This window comes from Rutilus rutilus (assembly GCF_951802725.1).
Source record: "Rutilus rutilus genome assembly, chromosome: 19".
Taxonomy (NCBI): domain Eukaryota; kingdom Metazoa; phylum Chordata; class Actinopteri; order Cypriniformes; family Leuciscidae; genus Rutilus; species Rutilus rutilus.
The window spans coordinates 5,906,857-5,923,131 of NC_140232.1; the positions used below are offsets into that span (position 1 = coordinate 5,906,857).

The 16,275-nt window shown below is 36.8% G+C and overlaps 1 protein-coding gene across 4 annotated transcripts in view; it reads left to right on the forward strand.

The window, feature by feature from the left end:
* The window catches only part of LOC311278635 (dynamin-1-like protein), a 31,741-nt gene that overhangs the window by 1,854 nt on the left and 13,612 nt on the right, over window positions 1-16,275 (forward strand). The window contains exons 2-9 of one of the 4 annotated variants that reach the window (XM_084389614.1): window positions 1,240-1,343; window positions 1,526-1,667; window positions 3,863-3,901; window positions 4,328-4,374; window positions 5,138-5,206; window positions 5,328-5,414; window positions 8,734-8,896; window positions 8,988-9,108. In XM_084389614.1, the coding sequence (XP_084245740.1) occupies window positions 1,240-1,343; window positions 1,526-1,667; window positions 3,863-3,901; window positions 4,328-4,374; window positions 5,138-5,206; window positions 5,328-5,414; window positions 8,734-8,896; window positions 8,988-9,108 (772 nt within the window). Of the gene's footprint in view, window positions 1-290; window positions 563-1,239; window positions 1,344-1,525; window positions 1,668-3,862; window positions 3,902-4,327; window positions 4,375-5,137; window positions 5,207-5,327; window positions 5,415-8,733; window positions 8,897-8,987; window positions 9,109-16,275 lie in introns of those variants that run through there. The other 3 variants (XM_084389617.1, XM_084389616.1, XM_084389615.1) reach the window with 3 other exon arrangements.

The window sequence follows — 16,275 nt, forward strand, 5'->3', positions numbered from 1 at the left end:
CCTGTCCCTCCCTCTGTCAGTCATGTGATTTGCACATTTTGTTCATTTGTGTCTAAATTCTGACCACACTTCCTCAATGCCTCACCTAGCGTACTTCCTTAAATCATTTGTACGCAAATACACTAATAGATTCGACGACTTTCGAACCTTTTTGCATGCTATTTTATTTATTTATTTATGCATCGTTTATTTATTTATGTAATTCAGTAGAATTCCACAAGAACGCTACTGTGATATTGAAGGCCACAGATGAAATTGTAGGGGTCCTGATGTTGGGAAGGGGCGTGGAGAAGCGGCCATGACATGTTGTGATTGATAGGTATTTCATCCAATGAGCTGAACATACACTCTAACGTCACCAATGCATTAGCCAATCGAATGTCTTGTAGCTGACTCCAGACCCATCTTTGACAGCCTACGGTAAGGGCGCAGAAAAGCGAAACCTCAAAACATGTCGGTCTTCCAGTGACTGTACGTTGGATTTCCCACATTTCCAGCATGACAGTGAGCGTTTAGGTTTACACGCTGTGATTGTGTAATTTTGTAAAAAGGTCGACACACGGTAAGGATATTATTCCATCGAACCGGTTGTGCTCATTTTTCGACCGTTTCTCCTATCATGTAACCTTGTTCTGCTGTCAGCAGCATCACACCCTGCACGGCTCATGTCTGTCGTGAAATATTCAATATAACTGCTAATTAATTATATCTACAAATTAATTAATAAAATAGTTGCATGAATGGGTTGTGCAGACTAGTGCTCTTTATTAATGTAAAACCATAGACTGTAAAAAAATAACACACATACATAATATGTGACATGCAAATACACAGTGTGTTTGTGTGTGAATATCTACAGCAATATCTTCTATCCAGCAATATCAGTTACCCTTTATTTATATATTTACATAAATATGTATGCATGTATTTACACACACAAACACACACACACACACACACACACGTGTGTAAATACATTACATACATATGTATGTGTGTGTGTGTGTGTGTATATATATATATGCAGACTATGTGTGTGTGTGTGTGTGTGTGTAAATTATATTAATAAAGGATAGACAGAGAGATATTGCTGTAGTTATTCAAGCCCAGTATCAGTTAGGCCTGTCCTCTTATTTATGGAGCATCTTTTGCTTCTGCATCTCTATTGATTAAGCCACAATCTGTTGTTCATGTATAGCAGCTTTACACTCAGTGCATTGACTTTTCTGTCTCTTGCAGAGATGGAGACTCTTATTCCCATCATTAACAGACTGCAGGAGGTTTTCCTCACAGTTGGAGCCGAGATCATCCAGCTTCCTCAGATCGTAGTCGTGGGATCACAGGTGAGTCATTAATCTAACAGTGAATAGTTTGAATTTGCGTCTTTATGCAGTGCATTGAAATGGAAACCTTCACAACGTAAGGTATGATCTCTGTTTTGTGATGGTACATGATGCAAGTAGGCCGACATGTATTTTCCCTGTGAAGTCATATGCTCTGTTTGTCTCTCTAAATAAATCTACAGAGCAGTGGCAAGAGTTCAGTATTGGAGAGTTTGGTTGGACGAGACTTCTTGCCCCGAGGTTCAGGAATAGTGACGCGGCGCCCTCTAGTGTTACAGCTGGTGAATGTGCCATCGCTGGAGGAGAGGCGCAAACATGATAATGGTAACAGCTTACAAATGTGTCAGGATTTATCAGAGCTGTATTCTGTTGACTGATTGTGTCTCCAAAATAGTGATATCTCTAGACAATATATCTCTAGACAGTATTTTGGGGCATCATAGTCACCATGGAGCACTGGAAAGTTTTAAATATATTGGAGAAAAAGAGTATTTCACACAAGAACACGTCTAGCACATATGCGCTTGCTTTGCACGCTTTAATATAGAAGTAAGTCAAATTTATTTTCAATGTTCCTAAAGGTTTAAAAAAAAACATTTAAGAAATGTTCTGGGTTCAGTACAAGACACTTCATGAGAATAAATGCTAAAATACACACTATTTTCAAAGTATAGCCATAATACCTAAACATTTACCTAACATCGCTTAGTAGTTACACTACCGTTCAAACTCTGTCTGTAAGTTTTTATAATACATTTTTTATCAAAAATACAGTAAAAAACATAATTTTGTGAAATATTATTACAATTGAAAATTACAATTGATTTATTTAATTTTATTGATCAAAGCTGAATTTTCAGCATCATTACTCCAGTCTTCAGTGTCACATGATCCTTCAGAAATCATTCTAATATGATGATTTGATGCTCAAGAAACATTTTTTATTATTATCAATGTTGAAAACAGTTGTGCTGCTTCATATTTTTGTGGAAACTGAAACATTTTTCAGGATTCTTTGATGAATAGAAAGTTCAAAAGAACAGCATTTATTTGAAATAGAAATTTTTGTAATATTAGAAATGGCTTTACTTTTCATTTTGATCAAATACAGAGAATAGTTGCTAAATTCGCTACATTAATAAAAGGATTGAGACACCAGTGAATTTTTTTTTTCTATAGATAAATGAATATATAATTAAGAATCTTATTAAAAATGAGAGCTTCATATTTCTTAAATATGTGCATCATATTTCTTGTCCCATAGACTTCCATTGTAAGTGCATTACTGCAAATGTGGGTTTTGCTCTTTTTTTCTTCCACACATACATAACTTGTATTGAACCCGGAACATTCCTTTAAAGGGGTCATGACATGACAAATTAAATTTGCCATGATCTTTGTGTAAATGACGGTTTTATATAGATAATGTTTTCAAAACACTAACTCGCGTGCAATATCGAGTGTGCGTTGATGCTGTTTCCTATGCAGTGACGTTAGCCAATCATAACAGTGGCCGTTTACTGACAAGCCTTAGAGGAGCCGCCTCTTAAAAACGGGTTATTTCAGACAGAGTGTCAAGAGTGAAGGTTGAAAATAATATTTTTTCTACTTGTGTATTTTTTTTTTGTGTGAAAACATTATAAGTGAACCTCAAGGAACATATTAAAATAATAAAAAAACTCCATGTCACGGCCCCTTTAAAGGGATACTCCACTTTTTTTGGAAATAGGCTCATTTTACAACTCCCCCAGAGTTAAACAGTTGAGTTTTACAGTTTTGGAATCCATTCAGCCGATCTCCGGGTCTGGGGGTCCCACTTTTAGCATAGCTTAGCATAATGAATTGAACCGGACAAGACCATTAGCATCTCTCTCAAAAAAATGACCAGAGAGTTTCGATATTTTTCCTATTTAAAACTTGACTCTTCTGTAGTTACATCGTGTACTTTTCTGTATTATCAAGAAACTTTTCTGCAGTACCATGAGTGCAGCAGGCGTAATGATATGACGCAGCGCATGCCGCCTGATAATAGGCTACCGAGCTGGGGACTATTATCAGGCGCTGCGTCATATCATTACACCTGCTGGACTCATGGTACTGCAGAAAAGTTTCTTGATTATTACGCAGGAATGAGAGTATAGTTCCTAGCCATATCAGCCTAGAAAATCACAACTTTACATTTTCCGTCGGTCTTAGTAAAAATATCGAAACTCTTTGTACATTTTTTTGAGAGAGATGCTAGTGGTCTTGTCCGGTTCAATTCATTATGCTAAGCTATGCTAAAAGTGGTACCGCCAGACCCGGAGATCGGCTGAATGGATTCCAAAATGATAAAACTCAACTGTTTAACTCTGGGGGAGTTGTAAAATGAGCCTATTTCCAAAAAAAGTGGAGTATCCCTTTAACGTCTGCTCACTATGACGTATTCTGATCTTTCTGTGACTTTGTTCCTAATACGCTTACAGTAACATTTCTTCCTAACACTCTCTCTGCTGTCCTTTCTTCGCTTTCTTTCTCAGGAAATGGAGCAAAACAAAACTCTCAAAACACCTATCCAGGTCTCTGCTTTTCAACACGTTTGTCTGCATGATCTGTCCTAATCGCTCTCCTGGTGTGGTTCCCATCCCACTAATTGTTTTGTAAATGTCATTCTTTGTGTTTGTTTTCCCATGTGTTGTGTTTTTTTAAGTGAAAAAACTGGTATTGTTTCCACTCTTGAGACTAGAGCAAATGCACGTTTGGTCTCCAATCTCTCAGTTGTGCACTCATGTATCCGGCCACTGTAACTTTTCTGGTTGAATATTGATTTTACAATTTGTTCACTTCAGTTCACTTTGCTGTGAAAGCCTGTAAAATGCTTTTATTTTGTTGAGGTCTTCTATGGGGAGAGGGTTTCTGCAGATTCAGTGTCATTAATATTGATTTGTATTGTCTTGTGTTCTTGTTATTCTCTCTCTCATTCGATCTCATTCTTTCTTCTAAAGGTATCAAAGCAGAGGAATGGGGCACATTCCTTCACAGCAAAAACCAGGTAATTACAAAAGGTCTCGTTTGACACTAAAGCCTTATTCGGACTGGACTAGTTTTCATGGAGGACGTTAAAGACATTTGTGTTTCACAGGCATATTTTGTGATTTTAATCCTGTCCGAATCTGCCACGTCTGTGTTTTTCTCACACAACCTCAGTGAAAAATCCAGAGCACATCACCTACTGTTTTTGGGAGATCTCATCCTGTTCCAATGTGAATGTCTGTGATTGCCGATATTGTATTATTCTAACATTAGTCCTTTTGTGCACCAATCTTTTGCGTGCTTTCATTTAATTCAATTTCAATGTGGATGGAATCCGACCAAGAAATAAAATGATAAAATTAATAAATGAATAGCCATTTTAATATCAGTGTAAGATACGTGTCTAAATTTCTCTGCTCACTTATGTGGGTTTATTATGATCAGCTACTTCTATAAACTCAATATGGTGTTAATAATACATTAAAATGATATCAATAAGTAATTAATTAAAAAGCATTTACGTCATACGTGATGCACACAAACACAGCAGATGACCTTCTGTATAGAAAACACACACTCAGTGATAAACACGGAGATGTTAGTCCCGTCCGAATCAGTACATGAAATCACAGACATCGAGTGATACGAACTGTAACTCAAACATCATTTAGAAAACTAGCCCTGTCCCAATAGGGCTTAAGTTAAAAAAAAATTCAGAACACTTTCAAACCAAGCTTGTTATCACGTCGACTCTATAATGATGCTGTTTTTTCTTTGCTCAGATTTTCACAGATTTCAATGAAATCCGGAAAGAGATTGAGGATGAAACAGATCGCAATACCGATAATAAGGTGCAGTGGAAGCATGGCACTCATCAGTGTTTCACACAGTTTGACATACACACACTCGTCGTACCATTTGAAGGCCCAGATTTAAATGATCTCATCTAGTTGTTCTCTTTTTCCTCCTCAGGGCATCAGTCCAGAGCCCATTTACCTGAAGATCTATTCCCCAAACGTGCTCAGTCTGACCTTGGTTGACTTGCCTGGCATCACTAAGGTAACAACAGTGACTGTGCGTGCATGTTATTTTACCATGTAATGCAAACAAACTCATTTGCTTTAGGATTAAAAAAATTGAAATATTATATTCTATTTTATCTCTTGAAATCAAATTCTGTCAATTAAACGTTATTTAAGTACAATTAATTCTTTAAAAATAAACAAAATTTGAGATGCTAAAATTCTTACAGTAAAAAAAAAAATCAATACAAAAAATTCATAAAGTTGTAATGTATTGATACAGATGCTGCGTACATGATGTCAGTAGGTGAAGTGATTAAAAAACATGGATGAATGACAAAATAAAAAGTATGATATGCTCGATTGTACTAAAAAGAGTTATCAAAAGCGCAGTATACTGAGAAAGAACTTAATTCGGTACCGATGTCAGACTGCCTGTGGATTTCTGTGCACGCGAGCACTGAATTGTGTTCCTTTCTAGGCTTATTGCGATTGAACGGTCAGATACACACATAATTATTTTAAATTGTCCGTCTTTGCAGTAATGTCTTACTTTGGGACCTGTGAGTATTGGAGGTCTTAAAGTGACAGTAACCTAATATACCCAATGCTGTCAGTGTCTTTAATGTTAATCGAACAACAACAGAAAAACCTAAACTTAAAGCACTGTTTGTATCTGTATCTTTATGTTGGTATTTATTTGTCCTATTGTCTTTTGTTTCTTTGTTCTTATTTTATTAAAGGTATAGTGGAGGATTTTTCCGAATTTTAGAAAAGAACCGCCCTCTCCACTTTGTGAAAAAATGCACATGCGCAACACTCTACCTGCTCCCGAGAGGGAACGCCTATTAAACGTGTGCACGAGAGAGCATGCACGAGCTAATCATATCTTACATTAACTTTTACTAGCAGTGATCGCGACTGAGGCATCAGTGGGAAGCCCAACCTGTGTTTTGAGCCAGACTGATCTCATGAAATGGCGTATGTATGACACGCCAATTCGTATTTCCATTTTTGGCGTGCTATCAACACGCATAATCGCTTTTCAGCGTGTTTATCAACGCCGTTGACTTAACGTTACATTACTCTCTATATAAATATATATGACTTTCCCCAACCCCGTCCCTAAACCTACCCGTCACTGGGGTTAATACCATTTATGAGTCTTCCCCTACCATCCTAGTAAAAAAATATCGCTCCCCAGATGTAGATTTACATTTTGCTTCGTTTCGCTCGGACATTTAACGGCGTAGAACATACACGCGGAATCACTCGGACATTTAACGGCGTAGACATACACGCGGAAGATGACGGCGTGGACATATACGCGGATAGCTCAAAATGCGTATAGATAACACGCCACTTGACTTGAAAGTGGCGTGTATGTTTACGCAAAGTCATGATGTCATGTTGTTTGAGCGCACGCCATCGTGTGAATCGTGTGCACGAGCACGTACGACGGCCTTACGTAAACATATCACCAGAATGATTGACACTTAGGAGGACCAATAGTCTTGATGATCCACCCGGAAAAAGAAAATCCTCCGCAATACCTTTAATGACTGATTACTTGATTACTTAAATAATTTTAGACAAGTATTTGTTTTGCTTTTAAGGTTTGGGTCATATTACTAAGTGATCATGTTATTAAAGCTAAATAGTACATTATAATTATGTGCATATAATTGCATTACAATAAAAAAAAATGATATTATATCAAATTTGTGAAGACTCAGTAAGGCTGTTCACTGCACTCAAAATCCCCCTTTCCAAGTACGAAAAAAAATTGTAATCTAAATTAATGCACAATCTTCGAAAGTCAAATCCAGTTTCTAGTTCTTCCTAATATGAAATGAAATTAAAATCAGCGCTGAAATCACAGACCGTGAAGAAAATACTCTTAACTTTAAGCAGGGATTATATGGAAATCTTCTGTGTTGGTAGAAAGCTTTATAGACCACATACACACTGCAGCTAAATTCAGTTGTCTGTTCACCTTTTAGTGCTTTATCCAGTTCTGAACACACACAGCTCAGTAATTTATAGGAGTGACAACCACATAAAAAAAAATTCAACACAGTGTGTACGGAAACGAACTAAACAGCTAGTTGTACAACAAGAGAGATATGAGAGACCAGAGATACGGCTCCGGTGCACGTTAAAATACGTTCAGATGGGTGAGTTCAATACAATGGCAGCACATTTATTCACCTTTTAATAAATTAATAAAGCAGTGTTAGCATAAACACTTTATCATTTTCCAAATGCTCCGGTCAGTTTGGTGAAAAACGACCTGATTGTTATATCGAGACGATGATGTATCGCCACATGCTCTTTGCCGAAATTAGCATCAATACAGCTTCTGTAGCAACTTCACAGAACGTGTGGAGACTAGTGGACTGTGCTTAATTTGAATACAAGAACAGTGAAATTTAAAAATGCAAGGTTTATCAAATTAATTAAGGCAATACTGTATAAAAAATACAGGCTACCTAGGTTTAAGAAGGCCTGTGAGCAAATATAATAGGATTGCCTGATATCAAGAGATGTAATACAGCAAGTCTGTGTTCATTCATAATGAGGCTTGTGTTATTTTCTAAATTCTAAATCTATGAGCAAAATTTCTGTGATTAATTTTAATAAATCCAAATATCTCGACTGTAACTTCTGCATTTGTGATTCCCTAATAAATGCACTTGCGCAACAAACGTTTTGATCATGATCATCTGGAAATGTTGAAATAGTAGGTAAATGACTATGTTTCGGCTTTTATTTGATTAGCTTTCATAAGTTTAGAGAGTGTTAATTGATTTGTATGAGGACTTTATAACTGCTAATAGTTGTAGAACTTACCTTTGTGACTTTGTTGCTGATAGACAGCCCTAATGTTTAAGCAATTGTACAGTAAAATTGTGGCAAATCACCATTGCTCTCCATCCAGTACTTCGCACTCCAGTCCAGTAGGTGGCAGAAATGCGGTATTCTACTTCTTTTGATGTTTTAGTGGTGGTTGGCAAACCAATGGTGCATTTCTGCATTAATGTGCGACCACATTTGTGACATTTTGATGCAAAAAAAATACGTTGTGATGTATGAAGCACAACTCAGAAGTAACTCTCAAACCAAGCAGCTTTGTTTTGGTCAAAGCGGCAAATTTGCATGAAAAACTTGAACCCATTGCAAAATCTTGTTTGGGGAAATCATTCGCCCTCACTCAGAATTCCCAATCTCATGGATTCCTATTGAAATATCTGGATTTCGCCCAGTAAAGATAACTTTAAAGATAAAATATTGAAATCCATTCCTTCAATTACCCATTCAGTCTCTTTTAATATTGTGTGATGTTTTTTGTGTAGGTCCCGGTTGGTGACCAGCCTGAAGATATTGAGACTCAAGTCCAAGAGATGATTCTGTCCTACATCTCCAACCCCAACTCCCTCATCCTGTGTGTATCTCCTGCCAACTCTGACCTCGCCACATCTGATGCCCTTAAACTGGCACGAGAGGTGGACCCAGATGGTGAGCGACGTGCAGAGAAGTCCAGATGTCATTATTGCAGCACTGAATGGCATTGTGGGAAGGGAATGTACTCATTGTCTGTTGCGCTCAGGTCACAGGACGCTGCTGGTCGTGAGTAAGCTGGATTTGATGGACGCGGGGACAGATGCTCTGGAGGTTCTGCTGGGCCGCGTCATACCGGTCAGACTGGGCATTATTGGTGTGGTTAACAGGTCAGTTGCTTTAAACATTTGTTGAAAAAATTTATTTTCCCCAAGGCAAATTTGAATGAGATTAGAAACATAAACGTTTCCTATCCTGATTTTAAATAAAAAAATTTAAATGCAACTTTAGATGCAAAATTTATTGCAGTGAATAGCGACCAGCATCAAAAAGATGCAAAAGTATCACAGAACGGTCCGATGTGACGTGTCGTATATTCCGGGTATTCTAGGGGTAAATGATAGAGTTTGAAATTGAATGGATTATTTAACAAATATCCTGATCTTGGCCGTTGGACTGAGCATTCATGAGACTGTTAGCGCCCAGAAAAAGCACACAAGTTGTGAGAAATCAAGATTAATAAACACGCGACATGAAATACAATCCATGTACCTTTTTCTCCGAGGTGAATATATCCGTTGTGTTCGTCGTAACAAGTTATCGCGTTCACATCTGTCAGCTGTCATTCTGACTGTCATCGGACAAACAGAGTTCGGGTCTGGAGATGTTCGACTCAGTGAAGAAAGTACACAGATTCTTTTTGGGGATTTCTAGGCATTGTATTTCATGCCGTTTTTTGTGTGCTTGTGTGCTTTTTCTGGGCGAGACTGACGACAAAGATCAGGATTTTCGTTAACTAATACATTAAATTTCAGTTTGTTTTTCACCAAACCCTATCGTACACCTCTTGGAATATGCAACACGCGTCACATGGGTTCATTCACTGCCATCATATTGACTAGCATGAGCGGGACATTTTTTTAAATTCCTCTGCTTGTGGTCCGTAAAAGAAAAAAGGGCGTACGGCATTTGAGTAATTGATGACTTAATTTTCATTTTAGAGTAACTATCCCTTTTAAGTCATTATTCATTCATAATATTCATAATCTTCCCATATATCCTTTGATTTTTCTCAGTGGAAACTAAAAAAGTAATTGTTTAGGGCTGTTAGTGCAAACATTTATTTTACATTGTGAACAAAATGCAGTAACAATAACTTGGTGACATGACAAGGGATGTACATTTTGAGCAGATTTTCATATTCATAGTCAGTTGTCATTCAAATTAACAGTCGATTAATCTGTAATGTTTATATTGCAAAATGAATGTGGATAATTCCAAATATCATGTACCTTCAGTTTGGTTTGAAATGTGCTGGGGACAGAGACGCATTCGGAAGTGCATTTTCAGAAGTGCTGGGTACAATGACGCATGCATTTTTTTTTCTCTTTCGCGCAGGTCATGTTTTAAAAGACGATGTCCTGTAGCTCAGGCACGGCCCCACTTTTCAACAGGCCCACCCAAAACGAAAAAAAACAAAAAAACTTTTACTAGGCTGTATTCTAATTTTGTCAAGAATTATACAAAATCGTCAATAAGCTCATCATTTGTGCTCAAATAGTCTAAATGTTTCGTTTTAAAACCCATTTTAAAAAGCTGGTTATATTTTGATGTTTCTGCGCAAGTTCAGCAGACAGTGAGGTTCGGGTTTGTTCCGATCAGAGCTCGTGAGTGGAGAGCGCATTTCTGAATATTCCGCTCCGCTCGCTCATTCTGCTCGGGGTCGCTCGCTCAACCCAGAATGGCCTGCTGCCTGGTTCGAAAATATGTGGAATAAGGGCTGCCTCCGACTAAAGTTTTTTTCTAGTCGACTAGTAGTTGTTCATTTAAGCCATTAGTGGACAAATCGCCCCTTTATATTAATTTAATTACTTATAGCCTACAGGATAAAGAGCGTTTACGTAATATAGCCGCACTTAAGCGCACGACCGCACGCATAAAGCTTGCCACAAAGAACCGGTAAAAGTAATGATTATGAATGTGTCAAAATTAGCAAGGAGACATTGAATTGTTTATTAATAAACTGGTGTTTTATGTGTCGCTGCAAAGATGAAGTTGACGATGCGGACTCGCCATGAACGCCAGAGAGAAATGCACATTTCGGATTACATAATCAGAGAGTAGCCTATTTCTTTTGGTTTTGAATATTTTCGTTTAAAAGTAGACATTTCAAGCTTTCTATAATAGATAGCCTATATTTCTCAAATCTGTGAGGCACAAGCTGAGTTTCGGCGCCCTCCAGTTCGCTTGCAATGCAAGTGATTGTGCCGGCGCCTTATTACATTGTCTGCTATATATATTGCTTCTTATTTATTAAATACAGGCAATTGGTTGATAAAACATTGATCAAAATTAAGATACAATTTATACTAAACGAAAATCTTTTAAAAAGAGTCTTTCTACAAAACAAAACTTAATGAAGTGGTCAAAATCATGTTTTACCCACTCCATGTCTCCAGACATATTGCGCATCTCATGATGCATCATATCTTTATCATGCTTAAAGACACTTTCATAATCAACATTGATTAAATAAAAAAACAATGACGTCACATATTTTCCAACCCAGCGCCTAGCAATGATATACCTTTAGTGGTAGTATACCTTTAGTTAAGTTATAACTTAAGAGTCTTCGTAGCAAGAGACAACGTTATCGCAGCCCAGGTATGATGCGTATGATGATGCGTAATGGAGATTCCAAAGCGCTCTTCTTTGGTCAGAACCATGGAGAGCGATCGCGGATAGGTCCGTCCTATGCACCGAAACTTTTTACAGTGCAACAAAATATTTAAAGAGCATCAAGCTATTAAAATCTATATTTTGTATACGCACAGATAATATAACAGTATATTAGTCAATATTTTTTATTAGGTTAAACAGTGATTGGATAACGTTTTTAATTAAACGTGTTTAATTTAAGGCCCACCCACAATTGGTCTGGCCCATCCAAAACTGGAATCCTGGCGCCGTGCCTGCTGTAGCTTACTAATGTAAATAAATAAAAATTTAAACAAAAATGTGATGATGTCCGACTCGTTTTATGAAGAAGAAAGCCTTAAGTTTTCAAAAAGCATTAGACATATGACCCACTCTTCTGCTTCTATAGGCAAGTAGGCTACCTTATACGCTGAGTTTCGGTTCATTTATGAGACCAGCTCCAGTTCACGCGCCGGCGCCTCCGTGTTGTGATTATCTATTGTCTGCTATATTTCTATATTTCTGCTACTTCTTATTTATTAAATCCAGGCAATTGGTTCATGAAACATTGATTAAAATTAAGATACAATTAATACAAAACGAATTCACTTTAAAGGAAGGCAGCTGTTCTGTTTGAGGTCTCTGTGAAAGTTTCAAAGCAGTCTTTTAGTGCTGCTTTCAGAACGTTCACATGCGTAACCAAGAACTGACACGTTGTTTTTCCCCTCATAAATGCGAACACGAAAAATAAAATAAAATGAATATTATAATGGATTTTTGTTAGGTCAGACAATGATTACCAAATTTCTCTCTCATATTGCTCCTCATAACCACTGAAAACGGTCAAAAAATCGAACCAAAAGTCAAATTATTATGGACGGAAGTTAAAAGTGGTGGGTACAAAATGACTCATGACGAAATCTGGTGGGCCACCGAAATAGACGCCTATGACCTGTAGCCTTCATTTAACTTATAATTTAAATATGTTTAAGAAATACGAGTATTGTTTTTGTTTTTTTCAGTCCACTGTATTTTAATTAATTTAAGCTATTTAATATGAATTTCATTTGCTATAAAATTATTACTGTTAATAATAATGTGTATATAAAATGCAGATGCACTTACACAACTATTCAAAAGTTTTGGGGTCTGTAAGATTTGTAAAAGTTTCCTCACCAAGGCTGCATTTATTTGATCAAAAATACAGTAAAAACAGCAATATTGTGAAATATTACCCCAGTCTTCAGTGTCACATGATCCTTCAGAAATCATTCTAACATGCTGATTTCCAGCTGAAGAAACATTTCGGTTGCACTTTATTTTACAGTGCGTGCACAAAGTACTGGTAATATAAGGTAACTACATGGGTTAAGTAGGTTAAGATTATGTTTAGAGATGGGTTCAGGGTTAGTACCTAGTTATTACTCCGTTATTGTAATTACTATAATAAGTACATAGTATGTACATGGGGAACAGGACTGTATAATAAAGTGCTGCCAACATTACTTATTGTTATCAATAATGAAAACGGCTGCCCTGCTTAATATTTTTGTGAAAACCGTGATACATTTTTTTCAGGATTCTTTGATGAATAGAAAATTCAAAGGTACAGTAATTATTCAAATGTAACTGACAGTAATTAAAATGTAACTTTACTGTCACTTCGGATCAATTTAATGTGTCCTTAGTGAATAAAAGTATTCATTACTGACCCCAAACTTGATCAAAATTTTTGACTGCGCCCCTACAAATTTCAACTCAGTGGCTTCTAAACAAAAATCACAGAGCCCTGTAGCTCTTTTAGCAACACAAGTGGTCATTTCACCTTGAAACTGCACCAATTTGGACCTGCAGCAATGTATTTCACACATTTAGCAAAAATGCAGAGTCTGTTTTTTCTCATGAGACCGAGGAGATCATTACAGAACTCATTTACATATGAAGACCTGAAGGCACAGCAGCAAAAACAGCCTGTTCAAGCGTAAGGGTTCGAGAGAGGGTGAAGAAATGACCATGTAAAAGAACTTCACAACATGCACAGGATATCCTGAATGACATTAACAGGGCTTCAGGGAGAAAATAAAGTGTAGCACACGGCCCTTTCGACTTCTTTTACTGCAGTAGAAACTTAATCAACCGTGTGAAAAAGCATTGCGACAGTGTAATTTTCTTACATTTGGAGTTCCTCTATCATACCCCTAAGGAGCAGTGACTGTAATATTCCCGACGCTGTTATCCTCTCCTGCCCTGCCTTTTTAAGCACAAGCACCCAAGGGTACCACGTCTACCCGCTATCAGCTGACAGAGCCGCGCTGGAGATAAATCATTGGTTTATTCAGCTTTGGCTGTGGCATGTCCTTTACGAATACAGGGAGACAATTTAGTTGGGGAGAAGAACTGCAGTGACACTTTTCATTTCTCGACTCTCGTTAACTTAATCAGAAATAGCTTCAGGCCAACGTCTCTTCAATATTAACCCACACTCGCTTTGAGGATTCAACAACGAGCAGTCAAACGAGAAAAGCACTCGAAGATGTCCTGGGAGAGCATTTATGGAGAGCGAGCACTGGCAACAAATAAAAGACGTGTTCAGTGCAATATATTGATCAGTCATTTACTCTTTATCAGTAGTGCTTGCTAGGGCTATTGCTCATCCTTGAGGTCAGAGATTTAAACTAATCCTTAACCTTAGATATTACATTTAAGTTTGCATCTAGTCCAATGCCATTTGGCCTACAGACGTGAATGATTCTTCAAATCATGTGTTACGGAAGAGAATTCTGACTTCCAACTGGTGGATGATAAAACGGGCAGAACTTAGACTGAAGGAAGAACCCGAGCCACAACAAAATACCATAAAGACTTGAACCAGTAACCAAATACTCCAAACCTGCCCTAGTAATCACATCAAAATTCTCTAGCAACCACCTTCAGTGCCATAGGACTGTGGCAAATTAGGTTTTGCCCATGAAAGCACTATTTACTTTAGAAAATGCAAAAATGTTGCTTTCATTTGTGCACAGTACAACCAAAGGGAGAAGCTCCTTCTTTTCCAGTAGTGGGCAGTATACTAACAATTTTCAGCTCACCTCTATCCTGTAAAAATGCACTGCAGAATGTTTTAGAAATTCACTTTGACTAAAAGGAAAGAGCTGAAGACACTTTCATTTGTCAAAGAACAATACATGCCTAATGATGCCAACAATCTCTATATTTAAAGTCAACATGAAACCCATAGTAACTCTGTAAACAGTAGATTTACTGTCCAAATGTGCTTTGACTTGCTCTATCTCTGAAATGACCTCTTTTTTGACCTCTTTTCATACACTGCCATTCAAAACTTTGGGGTCAGTAAGTTTTGTGTTGTTGTTTTGAAAGAAATTAATACATTTATTAAGTTAAATTGATCAACAGTGAAAGTAAAGACATGTATAACGTTACAAAATATTTCTATTTCAAAGAAATGCTGTTCTGAACTTTCATCAAAGTATCCTGAAAAGGTTACAGTTTTCACAAAAATATTACATAACTTTGATAATAATATTTCTTGAGCACCAAATCATCATATTAGAATGATTTCAGCTTTGACATGACAGGAATAAAATACACTAAAATAGAATTCCTTTTAAATTTTAATATCATTTCATCATTTTCTTTTTTTTTACCTAATTTTTTATCAAATCAAATAAAGTTGTGGATTTGCACTTGCCTTACTATTTGATTTGATTACGATTCAGAGGGTAACATTTAGATTATAAAACCTTTCTTGATACACCACGATGCATCTTTTTCTCCACTTCTTTTATTAATAATAAGTACTATATTACTAATCACAATATAGTTATTTGTTATTTGATCTTTGTTATTAAAAATAAGAACAAAGATGCAAATAACAACCAGTAGAACAAATACAGTATAAGAAACAAATGAAAAGAACAGTGTTTTTTTTTTTTTTTCATCCATTTAAAGGTGTCCTATTCTGCTTTTTCACTTTTTCAACTTAAGTTAGTGTGTAATGTTGCTGTTTGAGCATAAAAAAGATCTGCAAGGTTACAAAGCTCAAAGTCCACTCCAAAGAGAGATATTGTATTTAACAGAATCCACTTTTCAAGAACTACAACGAATGACTTGTTTGGACTGCAATGCGATTTTTTTTTTTTTTTGATTCATTGATTCATTTTGATTCGATTTTTTGATTCATTGAAATCACAATGTTTGTCATTTAAATAATCCCCGCCCACGGAAAACGCAAAAAAGCGGACGAGTCCTGGCTGAGCTGCATTAGAGAAGAACGTGCTATCGCTGTCAAAGAGACGCTGTTTTTTCCACAACTCATTTGTTTGACCTTCCTAAGGTTGATGAACTTAAAGGAGTTATAACTTAGTTCCTGAACATTAAAACCGCAACGTTTATCTGTCCGCTGCACATTTTATGGAGAACAGCTTGTTTTCTGTTGCTTTTGTTAGCTCTCGCTTTTGTAAGGCTGTTCACCGCTCCTCAGGAAAGTTAAACATGGTTTTGTGATCGATTACTGCTCGTAATTAGTTTTCTGACAAATATCACGATTAAATGGTGGATAACATCGTAGCCAGACTGGGGAGAGTGGAGCTATAATAATGTAAAATATGGGAAAAATAATG